Source organism: Acomys minous (assembly GCF_964271855.1).
Source record: "Acomys minous genome assembly, chromosome: 3".
In the NCBI taxonomy this organism is placed as follows: domain Eukaryota; kingdom Metazoa; phylum Chordata; class Mammalia; order Rodentia; family Muridae; genus Acomys; species Acomys minous.
Genome location: NC_140485.1, coordinates 78,687,805 through 78,711,695, shown reverse-complemented (window position 1 = coordinate 78,711,695; position 23,891 = coordinate 78,687,805). Strand labels below are relative to the sequence as shown.

Here is a 23,891-nt window from a genome sequence, read left to right as displayed (position 1 = left end):
CTGTTTAAAACAAACAGGGGACTGGAGAGATGGCTCAGTGGCCAAGAGCACTTGTGACTCTTGCAGAGAGGATCTGGGTTCAATCCCCACATGATGATTCACAACCATTTGTAATTCCAGTTTCAGGGGGGGATCCAATGGGCCCCCTGGGCACATGCAAGCTTGTCAAGACAAAGCACTCATTAAATAAAGCTAAATAAATAAATAAAACAAAACAAAACAAAACAAAAAAAAGATGTCTGAGAAGTAGCTCTGATGAAGCCCTTATCCTGCATGCATGGGATCCTAAGTGAATCCCCAGTGCTGAGGAGGGAGGCTGCCCAGACTGAGGACTCAGCAGAGCCATTGACAGACAACATGGCTGTCTACAAACACAATTTCAAAGAATCAAAAACTCCTGGTCGGGTGGTGGTGGCACACACCTTTAATCCCAGTACTTGGGAGGCAGAAGCAGGCAGATGACTGTGAGTTTGAGGCCAGCCTGGTCTACAGAGGGAGTCCAGGACAGCCAAGGCTACACAGAGAAACCCTGTCTTAAAAAACAAAAACAAAACCAAAACCAAAAACGCTCCTAAAACTCTCAGGTGGTTCTAGCAAAGCAGCCGTTGTAAGCCACTTGTTTAGGGGCAGGTGAGATGGCTCACTAGGTATAGGGGCTAAAAGCTAGACTGACTGGTGCATATGGGGACGGATTAGTGTTGCAGACATCATTGTGAACTCAGGCTTAGCTCAAACAGGGATGGGTCAGCAGTTAAGAGCACAGACTGCTCCTGCAGAAGACCTGAGTTTGATTCCCAGCACCACTGGGTGAGTCACAGCCACCTGTAACTCCAGCTCTGGGGGATCAAACGCCCCCTTCTGGCTTCCACGGGCACCTGCACACATGTGGCGTTTACTCACACAGACACATAAATTAAAAATAGTAATAAATCTTCAGATTTGGCAGTGGTCTTAAGGGCCGCTGTCGAGGCGGTGGGGCTCATGGAGGTAAAGCTGAAGACAGGAGTGGATCCCCGTCACCAAGCTGGGCCGGCTGGTTAAGGACATGAAGATCAAGTCCTTGGAAGAGATGTACCTGTTCTCCCTGCCCATTAAGGAATAAGATTATTGACTTTTTTTTTCCTGGGCGCATTCCTAAAGGATGAGGTTCTTAAGATCAGGCCAATGCAGAAGCAGACACGGGCTGGCCAGCGGACCAGGTTCAAGGCTTTTGTCGCTATTGGGGACTTCAGTGATCGCGTTGGTCTTGGTGTTAAGTGTTCCAAGGAGGTGGCCACCACCATCTGAGGGGCCATCATCTTGGCAAAGCTTTCCATCATCCCTGTGCGGAGAGGCTATTGGGGGAACAAGATTGGCAAGCCACACACTGTTCCATGCAAAGTGACAGGCCGCTGTGGCTCTGTTTTGGTGCGTCTCATCCCTACCCCGAGAGGCACTGGTATCGTCTCTGCTCTTGTGCCCAAGAAACTACTGAGGATGGCCAGTATTAATGACTGCTACACATCAGTAGGGGCCGCACTGCCATCCTGGGCCAAGACCACTTTTTTTTTCTTGGTTTTATAAGACAGGCTTCTTCTGTGTTCTTCTGGCTGCCCTGGACTCACTTGGCACCATACCTGGTGCCAAGGCCACTTTTGATGCCATCTCTAAGACCTACAAATACCTGGCACTCAACCACTGGAAAGAGACAGTGTTCACCAAGTCTTCTTGTCAGGAATCCACTGATCTAGCTGGTGTGCTACCAGAGTCTCTGTTCAGAGGACCAAGCCTCCAGCTGTGGCTACCACATAGGGGTTTTTATACAAGAAAAATAAAGTGAATTAGCTCTGTTTAAAAATAAATAAATAGGCTGGGTGGTGGTGGCGCACACCTTTAATCCCAGCTCTTGGGAAGCAGAGGCAAGTGGATCACTGTGAGTTCGAGGCCAGCCTGGTCTACAAAGCAAGTCCAGGACAACCAAGGCTACACAGAGAAACCCTGTCTGGAAAAACCAAAACCAAACCCAAACAAAACAAAAAACCCTAAAAAGCAACAAAATGAAACAGGGAAGCTAAGCCCAGATTTTGAGTCAATAGGTATAGAAAAGCTAGCTTCCTGGGGGAGCAGGCACAGGGGAGCCCTGTTTTCATGACCCTTTATATCTGTCTGGTGTTGAGCAAATCACTTGACCTCTCTGGATCTGTGGCCTCACCATGAAGTGTAGAAATTCCCCAAGGCCAAGTGCTGCCTCTACCATGTGACTCCATGAACACGCATGCTCGTTAGGAGATTGCTGCGTGTCTACCCTAAGAACAGCAAGAGGGGCCAGTGTGGGCAAGTAGACCAACCCAGCCCCTGCCCCCTGTACCACATGGACCCAGTGAGGGCCAAATGGCAACCGCACAAGCTACAGATACGGAAATAATTGACCATTGTGGTTGCACATGGACTGGAAGGCAGGGACGAGCTTCTTACATGGGGTAGTCTAGGAAAGGCCAGCTTCTCTGGGGCACTAAGAATGTTCCAGATAGAAGGGCAGGAAGTTCAAAGGCAGGAGGGAGGCAGAGACTAGAAAGAGGGCAGAGTGGCGTGAAATAGCACACACAAGGTCCTTACTTTCGTGTGTAGCATAAAGCTAGGTTGGAGGTCTGGGCAACGGCGAGGTAGCCTAGGCCCTGGCAGCAAAAAGCGGAAGTGTTTGATTGTTTGTTTTGGTTTGCTTGTTTTTGTTTTTCGAGACAGTGTTTCTGTGTAGCCTTGGCTGTCCTTAACTTACTTTGTAGACCAGAATGGCCTCGAGCTCACAGCGATCCACCTGCCTCTGCCTCCCCAGTGTTGGTATTAAAGGTGTGTGCCACCATGCCCGGCCAAAAGAAGTTTTATTTTATTCCCAGGGGTTTTGGGAGCAGGTTAAGGTGTCTAACTAAGGAAACAACCTATGTGACTCAGGTGTGGTCAGGCAGTGGACAGAGCATAAGCAGGACAGTGCTGTCCCTGCCGAGTCCCCATATCACTTTGTGTGTTTGTTTGCTTGTTTGTTTTGTTGAGATAGGGTTTCTCTGTGTAGCCTTGGCTGTACTAAACTTTCTTTGTAGACCAGGCTGGCCTGGAACTCCCAGAGATCTGCCTTGCCTCTACCTCCTGAGTGCTGGGATTAAAGGCGTGCGCCACCACCTCAATCGCTTTGTGTCTTATTATCCTGGGCAAATCCCTTAACTCTTTGTGCCTCAGTTTCCTCATGTTGTGTTTGCAAAAAGTGTGGACTCTGAAGACAGAGCAGGGTTAAATCTAAGGTTTGTAGTCAGTGCTGTTTGACAGTAGCCAGCCCCCTCCCTCTCTCTCTCTCTCTCTCTCTCTCTCTCTCTCTCTCTCTCTCTCAAGATTTTATGTATATGAGTGTACAACTGCACGCCAGAAGAGGGCACCAGGTCTCATTATAGATGGTTGTGAGCCAGTTGCTGGGAATTGAACTCAGGACCTCTGAAAAAGCAGGCAGTGCTCTTAACCTCTGAGCCATCTCTCCAGCCCAGTAGCAAGCTCAGTATCTTCACCTATAAAATGAGGGACCGCATAGAAGCCGCACATCAGTGTTTGTTTATGAAGCTTAAACAAATAGCCACACTTGGAAGCCAGGAGGGGGCCTGGGGTTTAGAGGCTGCTCGGTGAGCATCAGCTGGTGCCAGCACCACCGCCATTGGCAAGGGTGTGATTGTATGATGCATCACTGTGAACAAACAAATTCCTTTTTCCGAGTCATGTTTTCCACAGCTGAGGGTGAGAATCCCAGCAGTTGCGAAGATTAAATTTGTGTCTATTTCTTCTGGCCTGTGAGGTGAAGGTCAGCCATGTGGTTTCTGTGCAAGGCCTGGCCGTGGTGAGAAGGGTCGTGGTGCCCACTGTGCTCAGGATGATGGGCAGCAGCTCGTCCCCAAGGCTTCCTTGTGTACACTAATTTGTTGAGACCTTCAACAGCTTTTGAAAAGTAGCATAAGTCAGTTCCAGTTGTACCACGGAGAGACCCCAGCAGCAGGTCACCACAGATGTGTTTGTGGGTGACTATTCTTTAAGTCCTAGAAAAAAAATGTTGATGTGGGGTGGGGGGGGTGGAGGGGGTTGGGGAGGACTGGGGGGGGCATTGGGGAGGGTGTGGGGGTGTGGTTCCAGAATCCACTTGACAGCTCCTTCAAAGACATGTAGACCTGATATTCTGACTACATCAGAGAAGCACAAACAATTCAGGGAGATGCCACTTGCCCAAAGCCACATATATCTGCCCTTTCCGATTGCTGCGTGGGCAAGGTATGGACTCCACCAAGCCACATGTCCAGTGCTTTCCCTCTCTCTCTCTCTCTCTCTCTCTCTCTCTCTCTCTCTCTTTCTCTCTCTCTCCTCACCTTTTTTTTTCTTTTTGAGACAGAATTTTACTTAAGTTGCCCAGGCTAGCCTTGACCTCAACTATGTAGACCAGGCTGCCCTCAAACTCAAAGAGATCCTCTTGCCTCAGCCTCTCAAATGTTTGGCTTAAAGCTGTGCACCACCACATCCAGCCCCAAGGCTGACCTTGTGCTGGCCTCCTGTCTCAGCTTCCTGAGTAGCTGGGATTATAGGTCTAACATCAATCTATCTTCGGAAGCCAAGATTCTTTTCAGTTCTGCATGGATTGTACAGCATGGCTCTCTTAGTTTGGATCCCCACTTTTTTTGGTTTTTTTTTGGGGGGGGGTTTGGTTTTTCGAGACAGGGTCTCTTTGTGTAGCTTGGCTGTCCTAGACTCACTTTGTAGACCAGGCTGGCCCCGAACTCACATCAATCCACCTGCCTCTGCCTCACAGTGCTGGGATTAAAGGCGTGCGCCACCACACCTGCCCCCCCCTTTTTATTTTCAAGACAGGGTTTCTCTGTCCTTGACTTATTATGTAGACCAGGCTGGCCTCGAACTCACAGCAATCTGCCTGCCTCTGTCTCCCAAATGCTAGGACTAAATGTGTGCGCCACCACGCCTGCCCCTTTTTTTCTTTGTGATGTGGTTTGATGTAATCCAGGCTGGTTTTGAACTCACCATGTAGTTGAGGATGACTTTGAAACCCCGATTTTGTCTCAGGTTTCCAAATGCTGGGACTAAAGGGGCGCACATCGTGCCTACTATATGTGGTACTGGTGCTGAAACCCAGGGCTCTGTGCATGCTAGGCAAGGACTCTTCCTGCTCGCCTGTATCCTCCATCCCCACTTGAGCTCTGGGTGCTGGAGGCTCTGGGGCCGCTAGTGCTGCCTCCGCTCCTAGCCTGAGTCTACACAGCTAAGAAGCTGGAGTGAGCATCTGGACCCGGGAGTGCAGCACCACTCAGCCTGCTCAGCAAGGTCTCTTAAAGCAGGGCTAGAGGCAGGCGTGGGGCGCTCACTTAATTCCAGCACAGGGGAGGCAGAGCCAGGTGGATCGCTGTGAGTTCCAGGACAGCCCAGTCAGCATAGTGAACTCCAGGACATTTCAGGGCTATGTAAAAAGACCTTGTCTAAAAAATAATAGATAGACAGACAGACAGACAGACAGACACACAGCATAGTGAACTCCAGGACATTTCAGGGCTATGTAAAAAGACCTTGTCTAAAAAATAATAGATAGACAGACAGACAGACAGATAAATGAACAGATTGGGTTACTGTATGTATAGCATGTAGGCATGCCTGTAGCCCATCACCTTTGCGTGGATAACCACAGAGGGACCATTCCCGGGAGCAGGGGGTGCTACGTGAGCTACAGAGAAGACAGCAAATGCTCTTGAAGTCAGTGGGCATACAGAAAGCATTAGGGGAAAGGATGGCGTGGAGATGCCTGGAAAGGAAAAGGCCTGGAAGATGATTAGTCTTTCTTTTTTGAGTCTTAGAAGAGAAAATGGGTTTACTTAGCAGAGACAAATGTCCGAGGGCCAGCACAGGGGTATGATGCCTGTTCTGCAGGCTACGGCAGGACGACCTCAGACCCAGGCAAGCTTGGGCAGTAGAGCAATACTCCATCTCAGAATGAATGGGTAGATTGGACATTGAACATGGGGAAAGTTTGAGCACAGTGCTGTGAGGGGCCCTGGGAGCAGAACCTGCAGTGCTGGGCTGGGACAGAGCAGGGGTGCACAGGTGTGGGGCTAGGACAGAGCAGGGGTGCACAGGTGTGAGCTGGGACAGAGCAGGGGTGCACAGGTGTGGGGCTGGGACAGAGCAGGGGTGCACAGGTGTGAGCTGGGACAAAGCAGGGGTACACAGGTGTGGGGCTGGGACAGAGCAGGAGTGCACAGGTGTGGGGCTGGGACAGAGCAGGGGTGCACAGGTGTGAGCTGGGACAGAGCAAGGGTGCACAGGTGTGGGGCTGGGACAGAGCAGGGGTACACAGGTGTGGGGCTAGGACAGAGCAGGGGTGCACAGGTGTGGGGCTGGGACAGAGCAGGGGTGCACAGGTGTGGGGCAAAGACAGAGCAGGGGTGCACAGGTGTGGGGCTGGGACAGAGCAGGGGTGCACAGGTGTGGGGCTGGGACAGAGCAGGGGTGCACAGGTGTGAGCTGGGACAGAGCAGGGGTGCACAGGTGTGAGCTGGGACAGAGCAGGGGTACACAGGTGTGAGCTGGGACAGAGCAGGGGTGCACAGGTGTGGGGCTGGGACAGAGCAGGGGTGCACAGGTGTGAGCTGGGACAGAGCAGGGGTGCACAGGTGTGAGCTGGGACAGAGCAGGGGTGTACAAGTGTGGGGCTGGGACAGAGCAGGGGTTCACAGGTGTGAGCTGAGACAGAGCAGGGGTGCACAGGTGTGGGGCTGGGACAGAGAAGGGGTGCACAGGTGTGAGCTGAGACAGAGCAGGAGTGCACAGGTGTGGGGCTGGGACAGAGCAGGGGTGCACAGGTGTGAGCTGGGACAGAGCAGGGGTGCACAGGTGTGAGCTGGGACAGAGCAGGGGTGCACAGGTGTGGGGCTGGGACAGAGCAGGGGTGCACAGGTGTGAGCTGGGACAGAGCAGGGGTGCACAGGTGTGAGCTGGGACAGAGCAGGGTGCACAGGTGTGGGGCTGGGACAGAGCAGGGGTGCACAGGTGTGGGGCTGGGACAGAGCAGGGGTGCACAGGTGTGGGGCTGGGACAGAGCAGGGGTTCACAGGTGTGGGGCTGGGACAGAGGAGGGGTACACAGGTGTGGGGCTGGGACAGAGCAGGGGTGCACAGGTGTGGGGCTGGGACAGAGCAGGGGTGCACAGGTGTGGGGCTGGGACAGAGCAGGGGTGCACAGGTGTGGGGCTGGGACAGAGGAAGGGTTCACAGGTGTGGGGCTGGGACAAGCAGGGGTGCACAGGTGTGGGGCTGGGACAGAGCAGGGGTGCACAGGTGTGAGCTGGGACAAAGCAGGGGTACACAGGTGTGGGGCTGGGACAGAGCAGGGGTTCACAGGTGTGAGCTGGGACAGAGCAGGGGTACACAGGTGTGGGGCTGGGACAGAGCAGGGGTGCACAGGTGTGAGCTGGGACAGAGCAGGGGTGCACAGGTGTGGGGCTGGGACAGAGCAGGGGTGCACAGGTGTGGGGCTGGGACAGAGCAGGGGTGCACAGGTGTGGGGCTGGGACAGAGCAGGGGTGCACAGGTGTGAGCTGGGACAGAGCAGGGGTGCACAGGTGTGAGCTGGGACAGAGCAGGGGTGCACAGGTGTGGGGCTGGGACAGAGCAGGGGTGCACAGGTGTGGGGCTGGGACAGAGCAGGGGTGCACAGGTGTGGGGCTGGGACAGAGCAGGGGTGCACAGGTGTGAGCTGGGACAGAGCAGGGGTTCACAAGTGTGAGCTGGGACAGAGCAGGGGTACACAGGTTTGGGGCTGGGACAGAGCAGGGGTTCACAGGTGTGGGGCTGGGACAGAGGAGGGGTACACAGGTGTGGGGCTGGGACAGAGCAGGGGTGCACAGGTGTGGGGCTGGGACAGAGCAGGGGTGCACAGGTGTGAGCTGGGACAGAGCAGGGGTGCACAGGTGTGGGGCTGGGACAGAGCAGGGGTTCACAGGTGTGAGCTGGGACAGAGCAGGGGTGCACAGGTGTGGGGCTGGGACAGAGCAGGGGTGCACAGGTGTGAGCTGGGACAGAGCAGGGGTGCACAGGTGTGGGGCTGGGACAGAGCAGGGGTGCACAGGTGTGGGGCTGCGACAGAGCAGGGGTGCACAGGTGTGGGGCTGGGACAGAGCAGGGGTGCACAGGTGTGGGGCTGGGAGAGAGCAGGGGTGCACAGGTGTGAGCTGGGACAGAGCAGGGGTGCACAGGTGTGGGGCTGGGACGGAGCAGGGGTGCACAGGTGTGGGGCTGGGACAGAGCAGGGGTGCACAGGTGTGGGGCTGGGACAGAGCAGGGGTTCACAGGTGTGGGGCTGGGACAGAGGAGGGGTACACAGGTGTGAGCTGGGACAGAGCAGGGGTGCACAGGTGTGGGGCTGGGACAGAGCAGGGGTGCACAGGTGTGAGCTGGGACAGAGCAGGGGTGCACAGGTGTGAGCTGGGACAGAGCAGGGTGCACAGGTGTGGGGCTGGGACAGAGCAGGGGTGCACAGGTGTGGGGCTGTGACAGAGCAGGGGTGCACAGGTGTGGGGCTGGGACAGAGCAGGGGTTCACAGGTGTGGGGCTGGGACAGAGGAGGGGTACACAGGTGTGGGGCTGGGACAGAGCAGGGGTGCACAGGTGTGGGGCTGGGACAGAGCAGGGGTGCACAGGTGTGGGGCTGGGACAGAGCAGGGGTGCACAGGTGTGGGGCTGGGACAGAGGAAGGGTACACAGGTGTGGGGCTGGGACAAGCAGGGGTGCACAGGTGTGGGGCTGGGACAGAGCAGGGGTGCACAGGTGTGAGCTGGGACAGAGCAGGGGTGCACAGGTGTGGGGCTGGGACGGAGCAGGGGTGCACAGGTGTGGGGCTGGGACAGAGCAGGGGTGCACAGGTGTGGGGCTGGGACAGAGCAGGGGTTCACAGGTGTGGGGCTGGGACAGAGGAGGGGTACACAGGTGTGAGCTGGGACAGAGCAGGGGTGCACAGGTGTGGGGCTGGGACAGAGCAGGGGTGCACAGGTGTGAGCTGGGACAGAGCAGGGGTGCACAGGTGTGAGCTGGGACAGAGCAGGGTGCACAGGTGTGGGGCTGGGACAGAGCAGGGGTGCACAGGTGTGGGGCTGTGACAGAGCAGGGGTGCACAGGTGTGGGGCTGGGACAGAGCAGGGGTTCACAGGTGTGGGGCTGGGACAGAGGAGGGGTACACAGGTGTGGGGCTGGGACAGAGCAGGGGTGCACAGGTGTGGGGCTGGGACAGAGCAGGGGTGCACAGGTGTGGGGCTGGGACAGAGCAGGGGTGCACAGGTGTGGGGCTGGGACAGAGGAAGGGTACACAGGTGTGGGGCTGGGACAAGCAGGGGTGCACAGGTGTGGGGCTGGGACAGAGCAGGGGTGCACAGGTGTGAGCTGGGACAGAGCAGGGGTTCACAGGTGTGAGCTGGGACAGAGCAGGGGTACACAGGTGTGGGGCTGGGACAGAGCAGGGGTGCACAGGTGTGAGCTGGGACAGAGCAGGGGTGCACAGGTGTGGGGCTGGGACAGAGCAGGGGTGCACAGGTGTGGGGCTGGGACAGAGCAGGGGTGCACAGGTGTGGGGCTGGGACAGAGCAGGGGTGCACAGGTGTGAGCTGGGACAGAGCAGGGGTGCACAGGTGTGAGCTGGGACAGAGCAGGGGTGCACAGGTGTGGGGCTGGGACAGAGCAGGGGTGCACAGGTGTGGGGCTGGGACAGAGCAGGGGTGCACAGGTGTGGGGCTGGGACAGAGCAGGGGTGCACAGGTGTGAGCTGGGACAGAGCAGGGGTTCACAAGTGTGAGCTGGGACAGAGCAGGGGTACACAGGTTTGGGGCTGGGACAGAGCAGGGGTTCACAGGTGTGGGGCTGGGACAGAGGAGGGGTACACAGGTGTGGGGCTGGGACAGAGCAGGGGTGCACAGGTGTGGGGCTGGGACAGAGCAGGGGTGCACAGGTGTGAGCTGGGACAGAGCAGGGGTGCACAGGTGTGGGGCTGGGACAGAGCAGGGGTTCACAGCTGTGAGCTGGGACAGAGCAGGGGTGCACAGGTGTGGGGCTGGGACAGAGCAGGGGTACACAGGTGTGGGGCTAGGACAGAGCAGGGGTGCACAGGTGTGGGGCTGGGACAGAGCAGGGGTGCACAGGTGTGGGGCAAAGACAGAGCAGGGGTGCACAGGTGTGGGGCTGGGACAGAGCAGGGGTGCACAGGTGTGGGGCTGGGACAGAGCAGGGGTGCACAGGTGTGAGCTGGGACAGAGCAGGGGTGCACAGGTGTGGGGCTGGGACGGAGCAGGGGTGCACAGGTGTGGGGCTGGGACAGAGCAGGGGTGCACAGGTGTGATCTGGGACAGAGCAGGGGTGCACAGGTGTGAGCTGGGACAGAGCAGGGGTGCACAGGTGTGGGGCTGGGACGGAGCAGGGGTGCACAGGTGTGGGGCTGGGACAGAGCAGGGGTGCACAGGTGTGGGGCTGGGACGGAGCAGGGGTGCACAGGTGTGGGGCCGGGACAGAGCAGGGGTGCACAGGTGTAGGGCTGGGACAGAGCAGGGGTGCACAGATGTGGGGCTGGGACAGAGCAGGGGTGCACAGGTGTGGGGCTGGGACAGAGCAGGGGTGCACAGGTGTGGGGCTGGGACAGAGCAGGGGTGCACAGGTGTGAGCTGGGTCAGAGCAGGGGTGCACAGGTGTGGGGCTGGGACAGAGCAGGGGTTCACAGGTGTGGGGCTGGGACAGAGCAGGGGTGCACAGGTGTGGGGCTGGGACAGAGCAGGGGTGCACAGGTGTGGGGCTGGGACAGAGCAGGGGTGCACAGGTGTGGGGCTGGGACAGAGCAGGGGTACACAGGTGTAGGGCTGGGACAGAGCAGGGGTGCACAGGTGTGGGGCTGGGACAGAGCAGGGGTGCACAGGTGTGGGGCTGGGACAGAGCAGGGGTGCACAGGTGTGGGGCTGGGACAGAGCAGGGGTGCACAGGTGTGGGGCTGGGACAGAGCAGGGGTGCACAGGTGTGGGGCTGGGACAGAGCAGGGGTGCACAGGTGTGGGGCTGGGACAGAGCAGGGGTGCACAGGTGTGGGGCTGGGACAGAGCAGGGGTGCACAGGTGTGGGGCTGGGACAGAGCAGGGGTGCACAGGTGTGGGGCTGGGACAGAGCAGGGGTGCACAGGTGGGGCTAGGATAGAGCAGGGGTGCACAGGTGTGGGGCTGGGACAGAGCAGGGGTGCACAGGCCCTTCTTGTTCCAGGGTTGGGTACTGTGCTGGTGGGTAGTGAGTAGAGCCCTGTGTTGCCCCAGAAAGACACTCTCCTCCCTATCTATGTATCAGGGGTCCCATCTAGAAAGTCTACAGGTGGTTCCGGCTGCTCTGTGAGGCTTCACTTTCTGTCACTTCCCCCTAGGGTATTCACCAAGCCTTTCTCCCAGAAGTCCAGCGTGATCTTCGGACCTTCATCCTTTTGAGCATGGGAACAGAGTTGATAAGGGTGAGAAAAGAAAAATTTCATGAGCTGATTGATGAAGAGACAGAAAAAAAGATAAAAAAGATGGACGTGGATTATCCCAGGTCAGTGCTGAAAATGTACATAAATTGTTTAGATCCAGTGAACAAGGTTTCCCATTAGCAAGATATTGAGAAGGGGGAGGGAGAGAGAGAGTGAGTGTTAGGACCAATGCCGATAGGAAGAAATGAAGGAGGTTGTTAATCTACCCAAGTTGGAGTTTCTGATGCTACTTTTAGCACTACGCTTTGAGAGTTAGCTTTAAAACCATCCTTCCCTTTTGAGCCAGCTATCTGCTTGTGAATTCACCTTTATATAAAGCCAAAATATGGAGAAATCTACACAGCTATCATATCCACAATAGGACAGGGGCAGTCATCCACACGTGTCACACTGAGGGGACAGCGTAGCAAATGGTGCTGGATTTGATTGAATAAAAAGATTAGTTATTGCTGGAGCTGGAGAGATGGCTCGGTGGCTAAGAGCACTTGGTTGCTCTAGCAGAGGGACCCAGCTTTATTTCCCAGCACATACTTGGTGGTTCGTGACCAACTGTAACTCCAGTCCCAAGGGATCCGATGGCCTCTTCTGACCTCTGAAGACAGGTGCATGGTGCACAGACATATATGGGGCCAGGACACTCACATAATATAAGTAAAAATTTTAAAAAAGATTTATTTATTACATATACATGCAAGTGTTCTGCTTGCATGTACACCTGCACACCAGAAGAGGGCACCAGATCTCATGATAGATGGTTGTGAGCCACCATGTGGTTGCTGGGAATTGAACTCAGGACCTCTGGAAGAGCAGACCATGCTCCCAACCGCTGAGCCATGTCTCCAGCCCTAAATAATTTTTTTTAAACATTTGTTTATTTTATTTATTTCATATGAGTACCTTATCTGCAGAAGAGGGCATCAGATCACATTACAGATGGTTGTGAGCCACCATGTGGTTGCTGGGAATTGAACTCGGGACCTCTGGAAGAGCAGGCGGTGCTCTTAACTGCTGAGCCATCTCTCCAGCCCAGTATAAATAAAATTTAAAATAAAAAAAAAAGAGAGAGAAATTGACTAGATAGGTATTTCTGCTGGTGTAGGATGCAGCCAGTGTTAGGTCTCAAAGAAACCCAGGGGGAATGGGTAACTGAGGTGTCAGTTAACATCCCAGCCACACGGGGCAGCTCTCCCAGGAGCTCCTCCCAGTAAGTCCTACCCCCCTAGCCTACACCTCTCTCTCCTGGGGTGGGGGTGGGGGTCTTGGCTTACACGTCCCTTTCCACCATTTTGGTTGTGCACAGTGTTCGGCCTCTTGGCCTCCAGGCACGTGCTGAGCCTTTCCACCCACAGCCCCTCCCTTAGCTCCTCTTTCCTCGCTCTGCTACCCCACCCCTCCCCTTCCATGGCCTAGTTTACTCTGCTGGCCAGGTTCAGTCTGGCCCCTTCCAGATGCCTCTGGCGGTGCTCGCTCCTCTCACATCTACAATGGAACTCTCAGCAGCACCTAGAAGCAGTCATGTCCTCGGTTGTCTTAATTCACTCAGACGATGATAATGTTCCGTTGTATTTGGGTTTTGTGTGTATGTTTAGCCATTTACTTTTTAAAAAGTTAAATCAACGCCTAGGCATTGGGTCTCACTGTGGGGTTTTCAAATGAAATTTGTTTTTGTCAAGTCTCCTCACCTGTTTTCTCCCCCATCCCTCTGGCTCACCCTTGGCCTCTCTGCACCACCCCCACTGGCATAGTCCTGACATTTATGTAGATTCTAGTGTGATCTAAGAAACACAACGGACTTACTAAGCCCTAGACTTAGTGCAGTTAGACGTTTAAGTGGGAGGAGCTGAAGCTGGCTGTGGCAGCTCACACCAGTAACCCCAGCACTTGGGAGGTGGAGGCAGGAAGATCAGGAGTTCAAGGCTACCTAGTGACGTTGAGACCTGTCGGATCTGCATGAAGCCCTGGCCCAAAACTAAAAACAAAAACGAAAGAAACTGAGGGAGGCAGAGGCAAGGTGGATTGTCTGTAAGTTCGAGGCCAGCCTAGTCTACAAAGTGAGTCCCAGACAGCCAAGGCCACACAGAGAAATGTGTCTAGAAAAACAAACCAAAACCAAAACAACCCTCCCCCCCAAAAACAAAAAGAAAGCAACAACAACAACAAAAAGAAAGAAGAAAGAAAGAAAGAAAACTCATGAGCAAATCAAAGAACAGTTTGCATGTAGGTATGACCAAATGTGGAGCTGTTGGTGAGAGAAACAAGTTGGAAATTGCTGGTGGCTTCTTCCGGTTTCAGGATGTCATTTGCTTCTGGATTCTGAGTGTGACTCTATTTTTAAAAATGTCTTCCTTGGGCTGGAGAGATGGCTCAGAGGTTAAGAGCACTGGCTGTTCTTCCAAAAGCCCTGAGTTCAAATCCCAGCAACCACATGGTGGCTCATAGGCATCTATAATGACATCTGGTGCCCTCTTCTGGGCATGTAGGCATGTACAAATAATAAATAAATCTTTAAAAATAAATAAATAAAATAAAAATAATAAAATAATAAAAAAGGTCTTCCAGGCCGGGCTTCGTGGCGCATGCCTTTAATCCCAGCACTTGGGAGGCAGAGGCAGGTGGATCGCTGTGAGTTCGAGCCCAGTCTGGTCTACAAAGCGAGTCCAGGACAGCCAAGGCTACACAGAGAAACCCTGTCTCAAAAAAACCAAAAAACAAAACAAAACAAAAAAACAAACAAAAAAAGGTCTTCCAGGCCAACCTCCTGGACAAATGGTCTGAGGAGCCTCGACTCCTCACGTCATGCACCGGGCGTGCTGCGTGGGGCAGGATCTGTGTTTGGGAGGCTCCCTTTGACTGGCCCGTGCAGCTCTTCGGAACAGTTGCCCCTGCACTGCTTGGCAAATGCCTTGCTACGCCATCTCAGTGTTGCCCAACAGGATTCTGTCTTTACTAATTGTTGAACTCAGGGTTTCCTAGACGGCCCAATCCCAGGAAACAGAGCTGTCATGTAGCTCAAAGGCCTCGTATTTAAACTGAGGCACCTGTCTTGTAGAACGCCATAGGCTAGACAACCTAAAAACGACCCCTTCAGAGCCCAGGTCATGGCACACAGGGCCAAATGAAGAGCCAAGTCCAGGGGTATGGTCATAGTGCAGAAGAGGTCAGGGTTTGAAGCCAGATGCTCTTTCCTACCAGAAAAAAAAAAAAAAAAAAAAAGGTAGACATCAGTATGACCAGAATGCCCATAGGTGACATGCAGTTTTGTCTGTCCTGGACTCTGGAATCAAAAACAAATAATCCTGTAGGGGGTTGTGATTATGTTCTTGCCCCTCATGGGTTTTGGGAAGGTCCTTTGGCCTCTTCAAGCCTGTAGTTCGTGTCTGTGGGATGGGTTAGCTGTCCAGTCAGGGTAGCCAGGTGGTGGTGGTGCACACCTTTAATCCTAGCACGCAGGAAGCAGAGGCAGGCAGATCTCTGAGTTCGAGGCCAGCCTGATATACAGGATGAATTCCAGGATGGCTAAGACTACATAGAGAAACCCTGTCTCTAAAAACAAACAAACAGACTCAGCCAGTGTACAGGTTAGGCATGTGGTAAATGCTAGGCCAGAGTCAGTTAACATTCTGTGTTGTGTAAGATGCTGAGTTAATGGAACTTGTAAAGAGGAGGCTGTCCCGTCCCTGTGCTGGTAAGTGTCGGCCAGCCAGGTTGCTAGGAGGCAGGGGACAATCTTGCCAGGAAACATGTGCTGATTTCTGTGGTGTAAATATACCATCCAGCCAATTTCCAGTTACCAACATGATGTCGCTCAACATGGCACTGAGAGGAGATGCCCACAGTTAGTGATCGTGAGTGGCCTATGGTGTTCACATTACTGGGACTTAAAAGTCCACGTAGGCCAGTTTGACTGCTGGGTGTTTCCTTAGGTTGATTTCTTTTTTCTTTCTTTCTTCTTCTTCTTCTTCTTCTTTTTTTTTTTTTTTTTTTTTTGACCAAGACTCACTTTAATGTGGACTAGTAAGATATATATATTTTTTTGTTTTGTTTTGTTTTGTTTTGTTTTTTGAGACATGGTTTCTCTGTGTAGCCTTGGCTGTCCTGGACTCACTTTGTAGACCAGGCTGGCCTCGAACTCACAGCGATCCACCTGTTTCTGCCTCCCAAGTGCTTGGATTAAAGGCGTGCGCCACCACTGCCCGGCTTCTTAGGTTGATTTCTAGGGATCACAATTGCCTTTGTCCTGATCAGTGTCATTTAGCCAGGGGACGCACATGGTTACAAGTGGGTGTTAGGCTTGCCCCATGGATAGGGTGCAGATAAGCTTGTCAATGCCCTGCCCTTGCTGAGGTATCAGAAGGAAAAGCGCCAATAGGAACCAGGCCCATTCCACGCCACTGTCTCACCCTCAGAGGCTGTGAGGGAGAGACCGAGGTAGCATCAGGACTCCAGGACCAGCCGGGGCAGCCACCTGTCTATTCTCTTTGAGATTTGAATGTTCTTGACATTTCATGTAAAAGAATAACTTTGGAGGGGGCGGGGAAGGAAGGAGGAGGGGAGAGACTTTGTTCATTCATCAGTTGATAGACATTTGGGTTATTTCTGTTTGTCACTGTTATAAACTATGCTGCTGGCACAGGAGACAACAACTTCCTGAACAGAACTCCAACAGCCCAGGCCTTAAGGTCAACAATTAATAAATGGGACCTCATGAGGCTGAGAAGCAGCTTCTGTAAAGCAGGAGACACTGTCAACAGAACAAAGCGACAGCCCACAGACTGGAAAAAGATCTTCACCAACCCAACTCTACACCTGACAAAGGTCTAATATCCAAAATATATAAAGAGCTCAAGAAGCCGGGCGTGGTGGCGCACGCCTTTAATCCCAGCACTCGGGAGGCAGAGGCAGGTGGATCACTGTGAGTTCGAGGCCAGCCTGGTCTACAAAGTGAGTCCAGGACAGCCAAGGCTACAGAGAGACCCTGTCTCAAAAAACCAAAAAAAATAAAAAAATAAAATAAATAAATAAAGAGATCAAGAAATTAAACACCACCAAACCAAATAACCCAATTAAGAAATGGGGCTCAGAACTAAACAGAATTCTCAACAGAGAAATATTGAATGGCTGAGAAACACTTAAAGAAATGCTCAATATCCTTAGTCATCAGAGAAATGCAAATCAAAACGACTCTGAGATTCCATCTTGCACCCATCAGAATGGCTAAGATCAAAAACTCAAGTGACAGCACATGCTGGAGAGAATGTAGAGAAAGAGGAACACTCCTTCATTGCTGGTGGGAGTGCAAACTTGTACAACCACTTTGGAAATCTATCTGGCACTCTCTTAGAAAACTGGGAATAGGGCTACCTCAAGACCCAGGTACTCCACTCCTTGGAATATACCCAGAAGATGCTACACCATACAACAAGGACATATGCTCAACCATGTTCATAGCAGCCTTATTTGTAATAGCCAGAACCTGGAAACAACCTAAATGTCCCTCATTTGAAGAATGGATAAAGAAACTGTGGTACATTTACACTATAGGATACTACTCAGCTATTAAAAACAAGGGAATCCTGAGATTTATAGGCAAGTGGATGGAACTAGAAATGATCATCCTGAGTGAGTTAACCCAGAAGCAGAAAGACTCCCATGGTATACACTCACTTATAACTGGGCACTGGCCCTAGAGGCATGTCCCACGAAAGTCTTCACTTACCAGGAGATTGGGATAGATGTGGAGACTTCCTATTGGGACTCTATGTGAGAGAAGTATGGGAGAATGGGGAAATAGAAGGAGCCAGAGGGTCCTAGAAACCTACAAGAAGAACATCATGACGGGCAGATCTGGGCCCAGGGTGTCGGCTCAAACTACTGCACCAACCAAGGACAATCCATGCAGTAAACATCGAACCCCTACTCAGATCTAGCCAATGGACAGCACAGTTGTGTGGAGAGCAGAGACCTACTCTGATGTGAACTCTGGTGCCCCATATTTGACCACTTCCCCTTGATGGGGAGGCCTGGTGGCACTCAGAGAAAGGATAAGCAGGCTACCAAGATGAGACTTGATAGATAGCATGTATATATATAGTGGGGGAGAAGGTCCCCTTGGGTCATAGACCTAGGGGAAGGAAATAGGGTGAAAGAGGGAGGGAGAGAGGAATGGGAGGAGACAAGCAAGGGGATAACAATTGAGATGTAATCTGAACAAATCAATTAAATAAAAAGAAATAAGCAATGCTGCTGCCCAGGGTTGTGGCGCACTCCTTTAATCCCAGCACTTGGGAGACAGAGGCAGGCGGATGACTGTGAGTTTGAGGCCAGCCTGGTCTACAAAGTGAGTGTAGGACAGCCAAGGCTATGCAGAGAAACCCTGTTGCACAAAAACAAAACAAAACAAAAAACAAAAAAAAAACAAGTCAATGCTGCTGAGAATATTCTTGAAGGTTTGTATATGAACATATTTTCATTTCTCTAAAGTATATTCTTGATGGCAAATTGCTGATCATGTGGTAACTATGTTTAACCTTTTGTGAAGTTGTCAGACTGCTTTCCAAAGTGGCTGCACCAATTAACATCCCTCAGTCCTGTGGGGACCTTCAACTCACTCACATGGAAGTTCTAACCATCTCTATGCTTCTGATGGTAGCTGTGTCAGTGTCAGTGGGTGCATGTGGTGTCTCACTGTGGAGGTACCCTCATTCCAATATAGGTTTTATTGGCATTTTCCCAAAGCGAATGACTGATAGCTACATTTTTTTTTCCTGATATGGTCTTGCTATGTAGCTCAGGCTGTCCTAGAACTTGCTGTGTAGCTCAGGCTGTCCTCAAAGTCATCCTCCTCCTGTCTCTTGAGTGCTGACAGTCCCGGCATGTGCCATGACCAGCTCTCCAATAGCCTTACTTACTATTAGTTCCAATTTATTTTATTGTGTGTGTGTGTTCATGGTGTGTACGTGTGGGTGCATATGTGCCATGGGGCTTGTATAGAGGTCAGAGGACAACTTTGTGCAGTCAGTTCTCTCCTGCTTGCCTGGCAAGCGCTTTTATCCACTGAATCATCTTGCTAGCCTTGTTTTATCTTGCCCCCCCCCCTTTTTTTCCCCTTGAGACAGGGTTTCTCTGTATAGCCTTGGCTGTCCTGGACTCACTTTGTAGACCAGGCTGGCCTTGAACTCACAGCGATCCGCCTGCCTCTGCCTCCCAAGTGCTGGGATTAAAGGCGTGCACCACCGCTGCTCGGCTTTGTTTTGCGTTTTTGAGACAGTGTCTTATTATATAGTCTAGACTACTCGCAAATGTACTATGTAGCCCAGGCTAGCCTCAAGTGATCCCTATGTAGCCCAGGCTAGCCTCAAGTGACCCTCCTGTGTTTGCTTTAGAAGCATTGGAATTACAGGCATGCATCACTGTCTCTGGTTGAGCTATGTTATAAGATGTAGAGCAAGAGTTAACTTCAATTCACTTTCTTGGATTCAATATATCACAAGTATTATTTTAACACATTATTCATTTGAAAAGTAATATTCCACATTTGTTTGTGGTTGTGAGTCTAATTCATACTGGCCACATTTCAGGCACTCAGTACCCCCCCCCCCGTGGCTCCTGGCCATGGCAGGAGGGCGGCACAGGCTTAAGGGGTTGAGTAGGTAGAAAGGCAAAGGGGGTGGGGAAATATGGGGAGGAGCAGAGCCAGGGTGCAGAGCGTGTTTGGGGGCTTGGAGGATGCAGTGGCAGCATCCTTCCGCTCAGGTGGAGGGCGGGAGGGCGGCCGCAGCTTCTGTGCTTGCCCCTTCAGCGATGAAGAGCTGTGTCAGAGGTTCCTGAGGGAAAACAACTGGAACATCTTCCGGAAGGACCTGATGCGGCTGCTGGTGGAGCCCCTCAACAAGCAGCCGTTCACCCCAACCCCTATCCAGAGGAAAGGGATCTACAACCCGAAGTCTTTGAATCTGGACTTGTGTAACCTCCAGAAGAGAGTGAAACACCACTATCCTGTTTTTATGGCGCCCCAGAAATACCTTCCCCCCTTGAGGATTGTCCAAGGTGTCTCAGCACCCCGGCACAAAATCAAAGAACTCCTGCCTCAGTATAAAAATGCAGGGGTCCTTGATTAGACCCAATAAAGGCGTGTTGGAATTAGCTTCTTTTTCTGCCTCACCTCCATGGGCCCGCAGGCTTAGGGAGGGGAGGGAAAGAGGGGAGGGCTGGAGGACTCAGCCAGGAAATAAAGAGGCGTGGTCTCCCGTGACATGTGGACAGCAATGAGGACATGGGTGAGGAGGCTGGGACGTGTCTGTTACTGGGAGCCCTTTCACCCCAAATCAGTGGATGCCGTGCCAGGAACCAATGCAGGCCAGCTGTTGCCAGGCCACACACTGTGGTAGAAAACAAGAAACCCAATATTTTAGATTATTTCTAGTTTTGTTTTGTTTTGTTTTGTTTTCAACAGGGTTTCTCTGTGTAGCCTTGGCTATCCTGGACTTGCTTTGTAGACCAGGCTGGCCTTGAACTCACAACCATCCACCTGCCTCTGCCTTCCGAGTGCTGGGATGTGCATGTGTGTCACCATGCCCGGCTTTTTTATTTTTAAAGCACGAGCAACCAATCTACAATATTTTAAAGAAAACCTATGGGATGTGTTGGGTCTGCAAGCTGTGGGCTTGCCCTCTCTAGCTGAGTGATAGAATTGTCATCCTATGGTGGCAGAGGCCCACTAGGGACAAGCAGGTGGTGGAGACAGAGTTCAGAAAGACTCCTGGGTCCCTCTGGAGCTCCTTATTTTGGGGTACCTGTCCCATCCAGTCTCAACAGCATGGACTAAGCACCATGCCACCCCTCCAAATGAGCTCCCCGGGGCCTGAAAGCCATCATCAGCAAGCAGGAGCCCCTCCACCCCATGACTATGGCCACTCACACCCACCTGAAACCGCAAAGGTCTGGGTTCTGGACTTTGAGTCAGGAGCTCTGGGGGGCCTGGCTCTGTCCCTCCCTGGAGTCCCTTGAATACCATGAATCAGTCTAGTGCTTGTCTGTCTGTCTGTCTGCCCGGTAGCGAATGGAGGAAGTTGCCAAGATCAGTGGGCTGCATAGACATGGGATTGACCACAGTTTTTTATGTTCAGCCGGCCATGGTGGCGCACGCCTTTAATCCCAGCACTCAGGAGGCAGAGGCAGGCGGATCGCTGTGAGTTCAAGTCCAATCTGGTCTACAAAGAGAGTTCAGGACAGCAGAGGCCACACAGAGAAACCCTGTTTCAAAAAACCAAAAAAAGAAATGTTCAACAGTAGACGTTTCTATATTAAAAATCATTTTTCTGTGTGCTAACCAGGAGGAATAGGAATTTTTTCCCCTCAGAAGAGAGAGTAGATGTTATAGAGAAATGGTGGACTTAAGGGTTTTGACTTCTCTGGTGATTCCAGAGAGTCAAGATTTCAGGGACACCTAAGCAGAGTGAGGAGGGACAGGACAGGCAGGAGTGCTCTAGTTAATTTTGTTGTCAACGTGACACACCAGGGAAGAGGGCATTTCAACTGAAGCATTGCAGTGATTGAGCTGGTGTGCGGGCATATCTATGGCACATTTTCTTGATTGTTAACTGATGTGGGAGGGTCCAGCCTACGGTGGGTGCGGCCATCCCTGGGTCTGTGGGCCTGGGCCGTATAAGCAAGCAGGCTGGCTGGAAGCAGCATCTCTCTGATCTCTGCCTCGCTTCCTGCTTTTGGGGTCTTGTCTTTGGTGTCCATGGTCGCTGAGCTCTAACCTGTAGGGCAAATCATGCCTCGATGTCCTCAGGTTGTTTTTAGTCATCACAGCAACAGGAGACAAACTAAGACAAGGTGTTCACGGTCGTCCACGGCTACACAGTGACTCGGAGGCCAGCCTGGGCTACGTGAGGCCAGCCTGGGCTACGTGAGACCCTGCCAACACAAAGCACCAAATGAGACGCCTGAAGCATCAACAGTCCTGCAAAGTCAGCTGTGACCTACAAGGACCAGGTACCACTGTCTGGGGGCCCAGGGAAGTGGGGGTACCTCACTAGGTATCTCTTTGGGTTTGAGGGCAGTGGTTCCAAAATGGTGGAAGAAATGTCCTCCGTCACAGGAGGTGGGCTTTTGGGGGCAGTCGGTCTGAGGCAGCTTGAGAGTGGGAGGAGGCGGTCCGTGGTGTTCTCTAGGAGGGACTCTGTAGAGGATCCACACTTTAGGCTGCGTAGGTCATGTGGTCCCTGTTAGAGCAGTCAGCGCCACCTCAGGGAAGCAATGGTAGAAGCACATGAATACAAACAGGCCATAGTTCACTGCTCTGCGCTCTAGGTAGCTGGGGACCTTGAAGGTTCTGGAACAGATGTAACTTGGCCAGAGAAAACAAGGAGCTGAGCACTCACAGGAGCCATCTTGTGTCAGACTGTGGGACCCCGTGACCCACTGGGTCCTGCCAGCTCGGCCCCTTTGGGCTGTTGAGGTGATATGTGTATGTAGGAAGGTTTAGTTCTGCCGGGCATGATGGCACATGTCTTTAACTCCAGCACTCAGGGAGGTAGAGGCAGGCGGATTTCTGAGTTTGAAGCCAGCCTGCTCTACAAAATGAATCTAGGACAGCCAAGGCTACACAGAGAAACCTTGCCTCAGAAAAAAAAAATGAACTTTTTGTTCATCAGGAAATTTGGATCCTACTTATGGGTAATGAGAGAAAAAGCTTCCAGAATGTTCTTCTGAGTGTCTCTGTAGCAATAATGGATTAAAAAAAAAATGGACTCAAAGCTGTGTGTGGAAGCACATGCTTCTAACCTCCAAACTCCAGAGGCCTCAGTGAACAACAGAGAGACCCTGCCTCAAAGAACCGCAATAAGGAGAGGAAAGCCAAGGGGGAAGCATGGGAAACAGGAGATTAAAGAGAAGAGAGGAAAAAAGGGGTTACCGAAGGGAGGGGCTACAGAAGCTAGAAGCGGAAAGGCTCCTGGAAAAGCACCCTGGGCTAAGGCCCTGAGTGAGGAGAGGCCACAGGGTGGCCTTCAGAGACTCACAGGGAGCCGAACACAGGTCACTGAGGCCCCAGCACAGCCACAGGGTTGAGAGGGAGGAAATCTGCAGAGGTGTCCTGTCCACAGACAACAGGGAGCTCCTGTGTGGCTGCTCCAATGAAGTCAGTGAGGACATGCGCAGCTGGGCAGTGTGGACCTTCCCCACACCCCATCTTATTAAGGTCAAACACAGTGGAAGTGCTTGGTACACACCAGAGATTGTAAGCACCATTCAACCATCACCAGGGATGGCTCCCCGTGCCGATGGAACAGGCATCAGAGCTGAGCCTCACAATGGGTAATAAAGGCCATCAGCAAATGATTTGGGGTGCAAGGGGCCAAGCTTGGCATCTCAGTCCATCCCACCGTCTTCCCTAATGACCTAGCTGACGTCAGCAGTAAGGGGCAGCCTGGCAGGGCATCAGAAGTGTCACTCACCTGTTGGTAGACACTGGGAGAGGGTGATGCTTAAAAGATTGTGGGAGGTGGGGGGGGGGCTGGAAAGATGGCTCAGAGGTTAAGAGCACTGACTGCTCTTTCGGAGGTCCTGAGTTCAATTCCCAGCAACCACATGGTGGTTCACAACCATCTAATGCAGGTGTACATGCAGGCAGAACACACTATACATAACAAATAAATACATCTTTAAAAAAAAAAAAAGATTGGTGGGGAAGGGGCTAGGGGGCAGTCAGGATGGGGCCACTGTTGAGCTCCCAGGCAGAGGGCTGCAGAAAGGGCAGTTTCCCAAGCCCTTCCACGCCCTGAAACACTCTGTGGTGGAGACCAGGGGTCAGCAGCACGCAGGAGGACGAGTCAGGGCTTTGTTTGGGAGAGGTCATTCAGAAGGTCGATACGATGCCCCTTGGCACAAGTGTTGGAAGAGATGATGGCTTCACACTGCAGAGACCTTACTGCAGACCTGAGGACAAGTCTGAAGTCCCAGGAAGCCCACAGTCCTATTTGTGAGAAAAAGAAAGGTGCTAGGCCCGGTGGAATATATACTTGGGGGGGGGGTGCTGAGGCAAGAGACACAGCACAAGTTTGAGGCCAGCCTGGGCTACAAAGCAAATCCAGGTCAGCAAGGACTACACAATAAGAGCCTGTCTCAAAATTAAACAAAAGGCAAACACCAGGAAAAGGGCCTGGGCTTAGGGACGAGTTTGTGTGTGGTACCTTGCAGAGGTGTTCTGGTCTGGTTTCCATTACTATAGTAAAATAGCCAAGGTTGACTTATAACAGAAAGTTTATTTGTTTGTTTGTTTGTTTTAGTTTTTTTCTGAGACAGGGTTTCTCTGTGTAGCCTTGGCTGTCCTAGACTCACTTT

General features: G+C 52.5%; 1 protein-coding gene and 1 long non-coding RNA gene across 2 annotated transcripts in view; one reads left to right on the top strand and one right to left on the bottom strand.

The window, feature by feature from the left end:
- CNBD2 (cyclic nucleotide binding domain containing 2) overlaps window positions 1-19,686 on the top strand; it is a gene marked incomplete at its 5' end in the record, with an annotated part of 62,866 nt that extends 43,180 nt beyond the window's left edge. Inside the window, 2 exons of the mRNA XM_084775679.1 lie at window positions 11,442-11,605; window positions 19,342-19,686. Of these exons, the coding sequence (XP_084631805.1) occupies window positions 11,442-11,605; window positions 19,342-19,660 (483 nt within the window). The 3' untranslated portion in view covers window positions 19,661-19,686. The remainder of the gene's footprint in view (window positions 1-11,441; window positions 11,606-19,341) is intronic.
- The window catches only part of LOC311594194, a 522,815-nt gene that overhangs the window by 140,582 nt on the left and 358,342 nt on the right, over window positions 1-23,891 (bottom strand). The gene's annotated exons all lie outside the window — the stretch shown is intronic.